The following is a 14,279-nucleotide window of genomic DNA, read 5'->3' as shown; positions in this document are numbered from 1 at the left end:
GCGGACTTCGCAGATTTCACTGAGTGGTGCGACGTGGAAACTCGCGCGGAGAATCTACTCATCTTGTGGGAGGAGCGCGCTCTGGCTCTTGCTGCCCACTATTAGGCGCCGCTGACGGCTCGATCTCACTCTGCATGTACCTACGCCGTATGGAGTCTAAACCCGGGGAATTTGGTGGATCGATAACCGGCGCTAATTGAGCAATGCAAACAAGCCAAAATAACGCGTTCGCGTAATGGGCGCGTGTTACTTTAAAGTATTGCTGCCCTCTTCGGATGGTTGCTGGCATCGACTGTCCCTTAACCACTCTCTAGGGGTCCTACGCTCCGGGAACGACTTTCAGCTACATACTGAGACAATAGAGAACATCATGGCTCCCGCCAATAATCAGTCTAAAGCTCAGTGTGCGGACAAACTCAAGCAGAAAAGCCTCATGTCATTCTTTGGGAAACCATCGACCAGTACTCCTGAGAAATGCGAGAGTAACAGCTCGAAGAAGGCTGGGAAATTGACGTCTCCTTCCGCATCTAAAGACGTTCTTCACGACACGTCCTCAGACTCGCCCCTACTTGAGGTTGCCACTCCATTATCCAAAAGCAGCACGCGGTCGTCTGGCGTCGATGCAACCTATACCAGAAGTTCAGACGGAGGATGGAGTGGAAAAGACACACCACCCACAAGTGACCCCATCGACATTGACATGTTGTCGGACGAAGATGATGGCGCAAGCGTGAAGAGTACAGCCAAGCCTGTGAGTGGCACAACAATTCTCGTTCTTCTCTTTAGTCATTATGTGTCTAGCCTGCACTGCGGCAAAAGCGCAAAATCGTCCTCGACGAATCTGACGAGGAGGGTGGCCAGATAGACGCGGTCGCGTATAGGGAAGGGTTGTCTGTTCGAAAGCGCTCTCCTGGGCGTACAGCGAAAGGCCCACAGAAGAAGCCCCGCGTTTCCACGATGCTCTCTGGCGAGATAACTGATCCCAATAACGACAATAGCGACGATGACGATGCCATGTCTCGAGTGCGTTCCTTTTCGCAGCGACTAACTAAATATGAGAAACCGTCCACGAAGAGCAAGGCTAGGAAAGGTTAGTGCTATTCACCGACGCGAGCGCGTTTTCCTAAACACTTCTTAGTCGCTCTAAACGATGACGATTTCATTGTGCCTGATGATGTGGACGAGGACGAAGATGAAAGTTCGCACCGGAGTCGCTCACGAGCGTCGTCCCGTATGTCTGAGACAGAGTCGTCGCGCCCATCTTCGCGTTTGTCCGCATATGCGCATTGCTCTACAGTCTCTGAGGCCGAGTCAGACGTCCCCGAGCGGCCGAAGGCAACAAAGAAGACAGCCAAGCACCCATACCTCACAAAGGATCAGGCATCTGGCGGCAGCAATACGTTCCTGACTGCAGCGGAACGACGCGTACAAGACAAAAAGGCGGAGAAGAAGAGCTCGGAAGATCCGTTCTATTTCCTACAAGACGTAAGAGACAAGGACGGCGTGCGTCCAGGCCAGCCAGGATATGATCCGCGTACCTTGTATATTCCACCTCAGGCCTGGAAGGAGTTCACTCCTTTCGAGAAACAAGTGAGTGTTCACAATGTTGGCGGCTTACACAATCATCTCATCATTTACCACACGGTAGTTCTGGGAAATCAAGCAAAATCATTTCGATACAGTATTATTCTTTCAGAAAGGCAAATTTCTAGAACTGTACGAGGAGGACGCCCGGATTGGTCATAGTGAGTTTGACCTGAAATTGACGCAGCGAGTCAAGATGAGCATGGTACGTTTCAAACGCTTGTATCCATGTCTTGGGGACCTTAAGTAACCCTCGACTAGGTCGGCGTGCCTGAGATGGCATTCAACTTCTGGGCGGCGAAGTTCCTCGCCAAAGGTATTGTACAGTTTCACCATTGCAGTGTCGTGTATTGATGGAACTGTGCTTGTCTGGCATATCCTCTCATAGGATACAAAGTAGGACGAGTGGACCAGGCCGAGACCGCACTTGGAGCCGAAATGCGTCTTGCTGCTGGTAAGAAAGGCGGGAAGGCCGCAGAAGACAAGGGCAAGGACAAGATCGTGAGGCGTGAGCTGAACAAGGTGTACACGAACGGAACTCTCGTGGATGAGGCGCTGCTCACCGACGAGCAAGCCGGTCACTGTGTCTCCATCAAGGAGGAAGAGACGCTAGAAGATAAGGATGGCCGGCAGGCCTTCGGAATCTGCGTCCTTGATAGCTCTACCAGCGAGTTCAATCTGAGCGCCTTTGAGGATGATGTCTGCCGTACTAGGCTCGAGACGCTCATGCGGCAACTTCGTCCCAAAGAGATTATCTTCACGAATGTACTATATCCCCTTTCGCATAATTGTTCCATAAATTAATTCTTGAGACTCTCTTTTGAAGGGCAACCTATCGGTGTCGACGACGCGCCTTCTTAAGGCCATTCTTCCTGGAAATTGTCTGTGGACCAGTTTGCGTGAATGCGAGGGCCTCACGTATGAGAAGACTCTTAAGGAACTGAAGAAGTTGTATCCCGCGTCTACCGACGACGATGATCTAAGCGATGCCGCGCATGGTCTAAGCACAGCTGTGCCTGAAGCGATTCGGGAGATGGCAGGATGCAAGAGTGCGATTGAAGCTTTGGGGTCCATGATCTGGCATGTGTCCTATTTTGCACCTGTTTGAACCAAGTTGACAAGTACATTCGACAGGTATCTCAACACTCTTAATATCGACAAGGAGATCTTGAGCATGAAGAATTTCAATATCTACGACCCCATGAAGCGTGGTCAGGGCCTCGTTCTTGATGGGCAGACCCTTGCGCATATTGAAGTGGGTATTCCTTTGGCGTTCAATGAAATCTGAAAGGTATGACAGTCGACAGGTTCTCATGAACAGCGAAGGCACTGAGGAGGGTTCATTGCTCAAGTTGCTCTCGCGCTGTATTACCCCATCTGGTCAGAAGCAACACTCTTTCAGTCATGCAAATCTGACTAGCGTCTTGAATCAGGCAAGCGACTATTCCGTATGTGGCCTTGCATGCCATTGCGTGACGTATCCGACATCAGCGCAAGGTGAGTCAAGTCGATGCGAGATTCCTCCATTAGACTGACCATGTCGCGGCAAGATTGGAAGCTGTTCAAGATCTCATGGACCATCCGACCTTCGAAGCTGAATTTGTGAAAATAGCGAAAGGTTTACCGGATCTTGAACGTATCGTGTCCCGCATACATGCCAAGAATTGTCGCGTGAAAGACTTCCTTAAGGTTCTGAAAGTAGGGTTTATGCATCTTACAGTGCTCCATCACCGCGTGTTAAAAGTGGGTATTCTAGTCCTTCAAGAGTCTTAGCGGCGGCTTGTCTGAGCTGGCCGAATCAGCTGAGTCTTTTGAATCGAAGACGGTTCTGGGACTACTTCGCTCTGCGCCCAATCTGCTGCCGAACATCAGACACGTAACTGCAATGTTCAAGAAGGCAGAAGAAAGTACGTGTATTTCGTCCTCTGGTAGTGCCTGGTTGTGACTTCCCTTCATCAAGACGCCGACGAACTAGTGCCAGAGGATGGAAAGGACAAGGTTTATGATGACATCATGGATGAAATACGAGGCCTGGAGGAGGAGCTCGACGATGAACTCAAAGCGATGGAACGTAAACTTGGGTATGCTGCGACGCATTTTTCAGTCGAGCCATAGCTGAGCCAGTGGCTAGCGTCAACTTGTCATATTGGCACAGTGCCCAGGGAACAAAGGTGTGAGAGACGTTATAGTCTGACTAATGAAATCTTGACGTTCGTGCTACGCAGGAAATCTACCTTGTACAAACCAAACCCAGTCAGAAGAATGTTCCGAAGGACTGGACAAAGAATGGCAGCACGAAAGTGAGCATCGCGCACCCTATGATCTCTCACTGTTGATCGGACCGGTGCATGCAGGCGGCTGTGCGCTGGGTGGTGCCCTCTCTCCAGCCGACGATCCGTCAGTTGAAAGAAGCGCGCGAGAATCGTAACACTGCAATCAGGGAATTCAAAAACCGACTGTATGCGGAGTTTGACACAGACCGTGCAGTGTGGTTGCATGCTATTCGCGTCCTTTCGGAAATGGACTGCCTGTTCAGTTTGGCCAAGGCCTCGAGTGCTCTTGGGGAACCCGCATGCAGACCTGAGCTGATCGAAGGTGACGCCGCGTGGGTTGACTTTGAGGAGCTTAGGCATCCTGCTCTCTGTGCAACCACCGGGCTTAAGGGCGACTTCATACCCAATAACGTCAAGTTGGGCGGTGACGTGGGCAGAATAGCTTTGCTTACAGGTTTGTTTAACTTGTGTTCTGGATCTGCGTGGATTGACTGATGCTCCTTGAATAGGACCGAATATGGGGTAAGGTCCTCTGGCAAGCCTAGATTTACGTATACTCATGGCGATCTTGGACGTACACAGAGGAAAATCTACAGTGAGTTCCGCTATTCTCACTGGATAGGGGCGATTATAACGGACGACTCAGGCCATGCGCATGACTGCTACTGGAGTCGTAAGTCAGATCTCCTGCCGCTCGACAATCGTTGTCCAGTCTAACGGATGGGCGGATTGATATTAGATCATGGCTCAACTTGGAATGTTTGTGCCAGCAAGACAAGCGCGGTAGGCACAATATTACAGTACAATAGGAGTCCTACATACTTACATACTGATAACTTAGGCTATGTCCTGTCGATGCTATTCTTACTCGCATGGGAGCCTACGACAACATGTTTTCCAATGCAAGTACGTTCAAAGTTGAGCTTGATGAATGGTGAGGATTGCCTATTTCTCTACACTCGATGCTGAGGCAGCTTGAAGCTGTAAGATTTTGCGAGACGCCACGCCACAGTCGTTTGTGATCTTAGACGGTACGTGACACTACCACTGTGTGATGTGCACTCTGACGCGAATGGCGTCTAGGCATGTAGAATTGGGGAGAGGTACCTCGACATATGTGAGCGCACTTCTCGTTTGACATAGCGCCAACTCATGCATGCCATGCAGGACGGGATGGCTATTGCAGGGGTGAGTGGGCCGTAGGATGACCCTCGGACTCATTTGATAACCGTATTATGTTCGTAGGCTGTGTTACACCAGCTGGCGACGCATACCTTGGCTCTCTCATTTTTCGCGACGCACTATGGTTCCTTGACCGACGATTTTGCATATCATCCCAACATTCGCAATATGCATATGGAAACAATGGTGGATGACGAGAAGCGGGAGGTAAGTAGTGTTCACCGACAGTCAATTGCAGCACGACTCTGAATGCATATGTCACAGCTGGTCTTTCTCTATAAGCTTATCGGAGGTGCCGCATCTTCCTCCTTCGGCACACACGTTGCCAGCTTGGCTGGGGTGCCCTCGGACGTCGTCGAGCGCGCAGATATAATATCCAATGATTTCGCACGGAACTTCAAGGAGAAGACCGCCAAGAAAAAGGATAAGGTTTCTGGCCGGCTACCACTGGTTGCGCAGGCTGACTTTGCATACCTCTACGGACTTGCAATGGGGAAGGATGAGCTGCCAGAAAACAAAGCGCGACGCAAGGCAATTCTGAGCACCATTAAGGGCGCTGTGAGAAACTACTTAAAAGCAGAACCGTCAGTGTTATGAGACCGTAGTAGCATGCTACGTTCCACAATGCATTTCCCGCTGTGCTTTGCAATCGCTGTGTTTACTTATGACATGCACCCTCAATGAAGAGTCGCAGTACGGCATGCCGTTCGCGCCATTTTGCATGGAAAGAATACTTGACGCAGTATTGCCGTCGGTGAAGTAATACATTGCCTCCTGCCAATACAGGTGCTACGGCTAACCAGCTCCGGTCTCGCTGGGATGAAGTCTTCCTAGCGGTAGGTGCGGATATCAGCGACCATCGCAAGTGATAGCTATCAGTAACTGACCGCCTTAGTATCACGTTATTCCCCAGACACCTCTGCGACTGCCGACAACGGCTTAGGATCCACGCTGGGGCTGAGAACTCCATCAAAGATCATCCCTGTGCGCAGATAGATGATAACGCACCGGTACATTCCCATCCTTATTCTTGCCTTCACGTTTAGCTTTTTCAGCTGCACGACTATCCTGTCCAAGGTTTTGTTCAGTACAAGTAACACTTGCGATCTTGCGATGCCATACCTGAAACTCTTTGAACGCTCTGTCCCGGAAACCCGGGTCCGCCTCCTCGAGCTGTTGCCAGCGTTCAAGCAACCTCTCGCAAGTGTCCGTAAATCGATCCATTCCGTCACTGTCGAGACGGCGTGAGGTTTTCTGGCCAGAGTCACCGGTCAACTGGTCGAACGGGCGTCCGACACGTTGCTTTGGCGTGAATGGAAGAGCAATAGCATACGAGATGCGGCCCTCCTCAGGAGTCATCGGAGGGAATACACGAACGCCGTCCCCGTCGTGGTTGACTGGGGGATCAACGACAACACAGAAGTGCTGCCACACCGTGGGCATGGCGGATAATTCAGTACCTCCGAGGGTCGCTATTAAGCAGATTTTTGGATTCCCCCCCACGGATCAATTTCCATCACGATGCAGGGTCGACGCTTGCCACGAGACGACTTCACCGATGTTGTCGATGGGACAGACGTTGATGGGACAGATTGTTGAGAGGAATGGAAATTAAGCACTATCTCAAAGGGGGCATGGATGCCAATCCGGACAATGCGAATCTCTCCCACTTGATAACTGCTGGAGGTGTCGGGTATAGCTTCCATAGTCAGATGAGATAGGGGGGAAGTGTGGGAGAGGTGACGACGCTTGGCAGACGTCTGGGGAGACGTTTAGCAGAACATCCATTGCGACTTATATTGTGTTTCTGTGGCGGTCGAACCAATATGGTATACTCAATGATTTGAGCAGAGAACGGTGTTCGGTCTTCCCACTAGTGCTTCTTCGAGATCGAAGGACATATCCGAATCTATAGTCATGGGCATTTTGAGTGCACAGTGATTTCTATCTACTTCGTACTAGGAGACCACATTCTCGTCGGGGTTCTCCAGCGCTAGAAGCTGGAGCCTCGAGGCTGAAGGGTCCTACTTGTCTCGTACCTAGCCGGTTTTATCCCGCATCCCAGCACCGGGTAATCGGCGGTGATGGTAAACTGGCTGGGTACGAGACAAGGTCTTCCATAAATCCATGTTTCAGAGAAATGAGCGTATCGTAAGCGCCCGCATGAGGGACTAGCAAGGATCTCCGGTTTCGGGTCAATATTTTCGGTTCGAGGGGAGGAGTGACAGGGACCACCGCGTTTAGGCTGTTGAGGACAACGGAAGATCACCGTAAGCCCTGTCTCGATAGATGGAATGTATTATTGAATTACACATATATCCGAAATGGGTCTCGGCGTGCACTCAGTTTCCTTCGGATGTGAAAGACCTAGTGACCCTGGCATGATATTTTAGCGGCCAAAAGAAGCGAGCAGAATCTGAGCTCCCTCCTCGAACAGCAACAAATACTATGGTTTACCAGTGGATGCCCCCCCTCTGGATGGCCAGGTTTGTGATGGGCAACAACCGGGCACTCCCCTGCCCTCGAAATTATATGGACCCCTATGTTTTCGTATGCCTGCTTCCACCTCCAGCTGAAATCAGAGCGAACGGATGAGTCCCTTCTTTCGAGGGGTTTGATGGCGATGTCACGCCTGAGAGCACGATGGCCACGACGGACGCGGGCGGAGTTAAAAAATGGACTTGTCGATCACCGTGGAGCCACACGCCACGAAAAAGTTCAGGCCCCGGCCCTGGGAGCCGAGCGGACCTCTTAATCGGCACCGTCACATTTGTGTAACGAGGTATTTACCTGGCCATCAAGAGAGGGGGCATCCACTGGTAATCCATAGTAAGCGACTGCTCGGCGCAAGCGCTCGCAAATTCTGGCTTACAGCCATGTCACGCTTGCATGATTCGCCAAACCTGATTGGCTGGTCAGCCCTTCGCGAACCGAGAACGTATCATATCACCGCTGCGTCACGCTTAGTTATCTGTGACACTTTCAGCGACATTTGAGCGCTCAAGAGCAGCGAAAATTCGCTTGTTTTCCAGCGAGATTTAAGCGGCAATTTTGGATGTACCTAATTCAAAGTTGTAGTCTGACCAGTGACAGCGGATACTTCCGTTGAGATTTTGCTGCACTGGACGACAGCGATGCCGAGATTGGTGATCAGGTGGTCACAGCGCCTCTATTGTTTGGTTGTGTGTCCGCGGCGCAGGTGGAATACCACACATGTGCCAGTCGCTTTTCTTGAACCTTCACCCTCACCCTGTGCTTTACTCAAGACGAGCAACTATGGAGTCAGACTTGCCTACAACCGGCTATATTCCACCTCATGGCTCATATATCGCACTATGGCTGGATCCCGTACGCATGGCCGAATGCGTGGACGATCCGCATCTTACGGCTGTCGCAAGTGAATTGACACCCCACAAGTATATAGCGTTTGTAAATTCGGTGTGTGTTCAGCGTCCTTGGCCAAACACTCACTAATGCAGGATGATAGATCGATGATTTTCCTCTTCGTCGTAATCCGTGGCATCGTTGTAGGTTACAGTTCGCGGGGGTTGGCATGCCCAGAGACCAGCCTGAGAAGTTCACAACATCAAGTATGTGCACGCCAATCGAGCCCTGTAGCGAACATCCAGCGGGTCGTGAACCCCTTCATCCGTCAAAGCCATTCCCGTTCCCGAATTGCTATCAGCATTCTTCCGTTTGGGCGACCGTCCGCATACCTACTCGTCACATAGATTATGGCGATGCCGTAAGACTGTCTGTCAAGGAAAGGACGAGACATAAACAATACCTTAGTGAGGATTGGGCGCAGCACCAAGCATTACGCGCACAGCAGAGTGAATATGATTTTTGACTTCATATTGCGATGTGAAGTTGACCATCACACTATTTTTAGGCCCTCCGCCTCCGCCTGTGGAAACGGAGGAGACCCCAACATTCTCAGAGATCGTAGCGAACCCTGACTCACCTGTCCCTCCTATTGACGCTGTGAATGTGCGAGACTGGCTTCAGGCGGTCGACTGCAGCGAGGATCAAGATAGTGCGCTATGTCCGCACGAGGATGCTGTCTCTGAGCACTTTGACGCTGCCATCACTACAGAAGATGATCGTATACCTACGCTCAATAGCGACACTGACACAGAGTACCCTGACAGTGTCGACAGCGATTCCGACGCTGAATTTCTCGTGCTTAATGCTGACAACAATACCGACACTGAGGCCATCGTTGAGGCCGTCCTTGGTCCATTTCGTGCTAAAGTTGATGATATCGATGTCGTGCCCCTTGTCAGCTACTCGTTCGATCTGACCGAAGGAGGAGAATGCGCTGATCCCCGTGGGTTCATTGAGGAAGCAGAGGCAATGGCCGAGTTCGTTTTATTTCGACCTTTTCACCTCACGCGCTAATCGCGATTTTGGCTAGGCTCATCCGGAAAGCACGCGATGGTACCCTGGGTGACCCCCGGGCGGCAACACCTGACGGTGTGGTGCCATTGGCTCAAAGTGTGGCCGAGGGCACCACTTTCTCGGCGCTCGTCAGAATTCGCTGGAAGATGCCTGCGGATACAGGTACCGTGGCCTCAGATGGTGAGTCAAGTGGGCCGAAAAGGGCAGTGCGAGATCCGGAATAGGCAATGGCTTCTTGCTTCGGTCCCTGCTTCTCAGAGAATGGAGACCACACCGATCAGGTCACGTAATTCGCGAACACGACGGTCGTTCGTTCTTGTGTTGCAAAGCTTATGATTGGATAGAAGGCTCCCTATGAAGGGGTTCTGGTGCATCAGCGCTCGGCGGCCTTCAAAGACCTACATGCAATCTCGAAGCATATGAGGGATCTAGCCTGACATCCGTGTGCCTGCTCAGCGTGTGGTCGTTAACGATGACGAGAGCGCGCACTAGGAATGCCGCATGTCCTGGTATCTGGTTAGGTGGGAGACGATGCGAAGCCCGGAGTCGGCGATGCTGCCATGCGGTGCTACTGCTCATTAGTACCGCAGGGACGGCGGAGTTAATTCTCAATCATAGCAGGATTGCAAGGCCATCAAGAGATACGAGTGACCAAAAGGAGTCGGCGTGCAGCGAAAGCAGGCAGATTGTTTCCGGCATTGTGTAATAGATGCCATTGATTTAAGATATGTAGTTATGCGAAGGTTCGCAGGCCACTTATTGGTGCGGTATGTCCCCGCCGCCCCCAGGCTCGTGTAGAATTGGCTGGGCGAGTACCTCATGCCCAAGCAGCCCCGACGCCACGATGTTGGAAGCTGTGGCATCTCTCCAATACACTTCGGATAACGTTTCCGTATTACATCACGCGGTACTTACTATATCTGGTTCTGATCTTTGGTCACCGGCCGTCGGGCTCGCATAGGATGACTTAGGGGCTCTAGGGCCCATAGCTCTAAGGACAGTTAGCTCAGCGCTCACGTTCATAGCAGCCCATTCTTCTGCTTTCATTCAATTCCATGAACTTTCAAACAAGGTTACTTGAGTGACCCAGTACGGGAAGACAGCCGAGATCATGGCCATATCCAGTATCTCGTTGTGTAGTGTAGCGCTGCGCCTTGCGACCTACTTTCAGCTCTTGGCAACGGCTCCCGTCCACGTTATCAGCCTGGATAAATCATTGCACATGCATTGTCCTCCGTCTAGCTCCTCAATTCTCCTGCTGACTATAAACTGATAGACCGCGGTGCCACCCGCATGTGCGTGCCTTGTTTGGCTCAGCTGCCTATCCTGTTAGGTACCGATCTAGCGATCAGGCAGCCAGCGTGATTTGACTGAAACCTGGGGTTCACAAAGTTGAGCATAGTTGTACGTGAGAAGCAGTACCTGCTGTGATATCACTCTAGCGGGCCGCTTTCAGCCGCGAGTACAGGCAGGTGAGCCACATAGTGTTGGGCCCCAGGTTCGTCCTCGGTTTGGCTCTGTTTACTCCTTTCCTAGTTTGGCTTATCGCCGCCTGTGATAGCGCGCCGTCCGCGCGAACATTGATAAGACTCGACCTTATTGTCTCGCGTCCCGATGTCTCACCACCGACGTCAGACTCAGGGAGGTCGAGTCAGGTCTCTTATGTACGATCAAGATGCCAGTCCTACGTGACTCCCGTATTTCATATTGTCTTGTTGTACTATAGGGGTCCTGACTAGGGTAGATTACCGGCCCATGTATTTAAGAACACGTCGAGCAGCGAATAAAGACAGACGTCTCTCGCCGTATTCCTAGCCCTCCGGATCAGAGCTCCGACAGGGATATAGTGACACCACAATAGGGCCCGTACACGTATGCAGTAATCTCTTTTTGTCATTCAAGCTTCGGATCTATCGGCGCATCCCATTGCGAGCAGGCGTTTGCTCGTCAGGTAAGGAGGCATGTGTTGTTCGGTATAGCGCCCACAGGGATGTACTCACACGTGTCTCTTGTGTCGCACGACACCCCGACTAGGACGCAGATTTGTCCTAGTCTGGGTGTCGTGTGAGAGGCCCAGGCAACGGCTGCCGCATGTATCCTATATACACGCAGCTGAGTGACTAATACACTTCTTCTTGGCCGCCTGGCGGAAATGAATGGACCGGATGAACAAAATCACTGCTCACGCGTCAAGGCTGGTGTCTTTGCTATCGCGGCAATGGATGCCTTCCCGCAGAGGTCTGGAGGGCTTTCCAGAATAGATTTGGTTCAAAAATCTCGTCGGCATGCCGGCTGATCTCTGGTTCACCTAGCTCGGTCCGTGACAACCCCTTCCAGATCGGAAGTCTGGAGGGGGGGGCCCTCCAGATAGGACCCCGGCGAATCCCCCAAGAGCTCTGATCCCGAAAACCCCGAAAAGGGGGCCTCTGGAGCCAAAATCTTACATCTCAAACCCCCGAAACGGGGCCCGGACGGCGGTCAGGTTATGTGCCAGGTGCCCCCGAAACCAGGCGTCCGGGGCGAGGTATGATCCTCGACCCCCGAACATAAGGTCCATCCGGCCTCGGAACGGGTGCCGAAATGTGCCGGAAAGGTACGATGATACCGGTGACGTCTCACTCGATTGCTTCTTGATACCGCTTCGTCGCTATGTTACTTTACTTATCGGTTCTCGATACCAAACTTCATGTAAGTAGGAATTTATGAGTCTAATGATCTTGTGCAAATACAAAGATCCGAAGTAGAGAGATTAGTACCACGTCAATCAGTGGCCTCAGTGTAGTAGTCGGTACTTCTAAATCTATGTACGGCCTTGTGACAATGGTACAATCGCGCACGCGATTTTTTGCAATTTCTCGCCTTTTTTGCAATGTTTAGACGTTAGATCCCATTTACCCCCAAAACTGACCGGAATCAGGCGAGGTTATGTGAAGTTCCCCCGAAATCGACCATGGGCTGACCCCCGGAGGTGGGTCCGCGCGGGATCAGAGCTCTTGGGGGATTCGCCGGGGTCCTCTCCAGATGCAGAATGCAGTTTCAGACACCTCTTTCGAACTCCGAGATCGAATCGCGTTCGACTTGGAGCTCGCATCCGCCGTCGCATATGCCCCGCCGCCGTCTGTGCCCGCCGCTGTCAGTATACTATGCCCTACTCGGGCAGTCAGTGCCGCCAATCATGGATTAGGATTCCTCAGGATAGGAATTGGCTCCTGGGTGCCGATTTGGGAGGTCTTTTGTGTCAATTCCTCGTGTTTAGACTACGTACAACGTTGGTACCAGTAGAGTGTAACCGAACCACGGGTGGCTCCTGCTAGCAGCAGACTCCGCGCCCTCATACAAAATCATCCAGTGAATTGTTCAGTGTCAGTGCCCTACAGGTTTCGGGTGGACCTAGAGCTCGGCTAGTAGCGGACATTGTGTGTTCAGTCCTCGCGCGTCATGGCGCGTCGGTTACCCCACAGCGAGGAGTGTGAGAAAGGTCGAGGGAGACCGCGCGTCAGCGGCTCTATCCCTCCATTCTCAAAGGCCTTGATGGTTGTGCCCAGGCACTGGCATGGGCTGGTCTGCCGCCTGTCAGGGCGCCTCAACAAAGTGAGCTCCCGCTACACAATGTTCGAAGCGCGTACTAGACGCACCGCGCGGACGACGCGGAGGCCCGCATCATGGACGTGCTGCGCCAGTTCCGCACCGCCTGCGAGACGGCGCGCACGACCGAGGAGGTCCGGTTGTACAAGCTGTGCCTCGACGCGGCGCAGCGCGAGATCTCGCGCGCAGGGCGTGGTCAACCGGCTCGAGGCAGATAGGGCGGACGCGGGGGCGGAGGCAGCGCGCGCGCAGGAGGAGGGCCGGCAGCAGGGCTTCCAAGAAGGGCTGGCGAGGAGGCGGGACATAGGCTACTACGAGGCCAGAGTAGAATGCATATGAAGTCGATGTAGTGTGTGATAACAGCAGGCAAATATTTGCTGAAGACTTATCTCGCGCATCATGAACCGGCAGGAGCACTTCGAGCTGAACGCGACAACAGCGCAACGTGAGTGAGATTGACAGGCCATCAGCAAAAAGGTACGAAGCAAATAAGGTCCCGTGACCCATGCAAACCCGCACGTCACGGTCGGCGCATTACTAGCCCTTGCAAGACATCCCGTGGCGTCACTAGTATGCTGGGATATTATTTGACATCAAACTGCTGTCTAAGTATTATAAAACACTACCAGTCTGGTCATACTTATAGAAGCGCTTACAATAAGGTGGCGAGCCTGCTATTCAGCATCCGAGGACTGGGAAGATCGGACTATTCGTGTGAGGTCCTCCCAAGACCGAAAAATACTTGCGGCCCTTTGGATGGTCATGGCAGAATCCTCGACCTGTGTCACAGTTTCCCTAATTTTACCTACTTTTTCCGCTATTTCTGCGGACATATTGAAGGGTCTAGGGACTTATCCATACTTATCCGTCCGCATATGGGTACATCTGCATATCTAAGGGGTTATCCGCTTAAATAAGCGACACATGATCTTGTTCATGACACATCAGTCTGGACTCTGATGCCGGACCTTTTCTAGATAGAAACCAGACTCTGTCTGGACCATGACATCATTCTGACATCATAGGTAGGAGCTAGGCTCAGGCACTAGGCCATAGGCCGGTCAATTCTGGACCCTAGGCCCAGGGCAGGGCAGGGCCAGACTATGACATCATCGATAACACCATATCGCACCATAGGGCACATGATACTTAGTAATCCTTACCCAGCTAGGTACCAGGGGTCCATTACCGGTCCCTGGGGGGTTTTCCCTCATGTATATAAGGCAGCATCCTGGGGCACCCTGTCCCCCAGTT

The 14,279-nt window shown here is 52.1% G+C and overlaps 4 protein-coding genes across 4 annotated transcripts; 3 read left to right on the top strand and 1 right to left on the bottom strand.

Annotated features, from left to right (window-relative positions):
• Positions 1-370: 370 nt before the first annotated feature.
• Positions 371-6,035, top strand: POSPLADRAFT_1146631 (hypothetical protein; the record flags this gene model as incomplete). Its single annotated transcript, XM_024485958.1, has 20 exons — positions 371-751; positions 802-948; positions 1,042-1,090; positions 1,139-1,231; positions 1,298-1,590; positions 1,697-1,789; positions 1,846-1,900; positions 3,545-3,665; positions 3,689-3,755; positions 3,810-3,884; positions 3,939-4,324; positions 4,699-4,763; positions 4,870-4,888; positions 4,941-4,974; positions 5,025-5,045; positions 5,103-5,246; positions 5,304-5,597; positions 5,620-5,623; positions 5,826-5,879; positions 5,953-6,035. 20 exons carry the CDS (start codon positions 371-373, stop codon positions 6,033-6,035), a joined length of 2,478 nt encoding a protein of 825 aa, XP_024337648.1.
• Positions 6,036-6,161: 126 nt separating this feature from the next.
• On the bottom strand, positions 6,162-6,482 carry POSPLADRAFT_1112074 (hypothetical protein; the record flags this gene model as incomplete). The annotated part of the gene is made up of 1 exon (XM_024483389.1): positions 6,162-6,482. A coding segment is annotated over one exon (321 nt), but the record flags the coding sequence as incomplete, so codon positions are not given.
• A 2,110-nt stretch (positions 6,483-8,592) lies between these two features.
• Positions 8,593-10,146, top strand: POSPLADRAFT_1146158 (hypothetical protein; the record flags this gene model as incomplete). Its single annotated transcript, XM_024485889.1, has 5 exons — positions 8,593-8,629; positions 8,771-8,872; positions 8,932-9,403; positions 9,457-9,620; positions 10,031-10,146. The coding sequence occupies 5 exons, from the start codon at positions 8,593-8,595 to the stop codon at positions 10,144-10,146; spliced, it is 891 nt and encodes a 296-aa protein (XP_024337646.1).
• Positions 10,147-12,878: 2,732 nt separating this feature from the next.
• POSPLADRAFT_1145921 (hypothetical protein) lies at positions 12,879-13,243 on the top strand (the record flags this gene model as incomplete). Its single annotated transcript, XM_024485855.1, has 2 exons — positions 12,879-13,031; positions 13,070-13,243. The coding sequence occupies 2 exons, from the start codon at positions 12,879-12,881 to the stop codon at positions 13,241-13,243; spliced, it is 327 nt and encodes a 108-aa protein (XP_024337645.1).
• Between the last annotated feature and the right edge of the window lie 1,036 nt (positions 13,244-14,279).

Source organism: Postia placenta (genome assembly GCF_002117355.1).
Source record: "Postia placenta MAD-698-R-SB12 unplaced genomic scaffold POSPLAscaffold_9, whole genome shotgun sequence".
In the NCBI taxonomy this organism is placed as follows: Eukaryota; Fungi; Basidiomycota; class Agaricomycetes; order Polyporales; family Adustoporiaceae; genus Rhodonia; species Rhodonia placenta.
The sequence above is the reverse complement of the archived record's forward strand: the minus strand, read 5'-3'. Positions and strand labels throughout refer to the sequence as shown.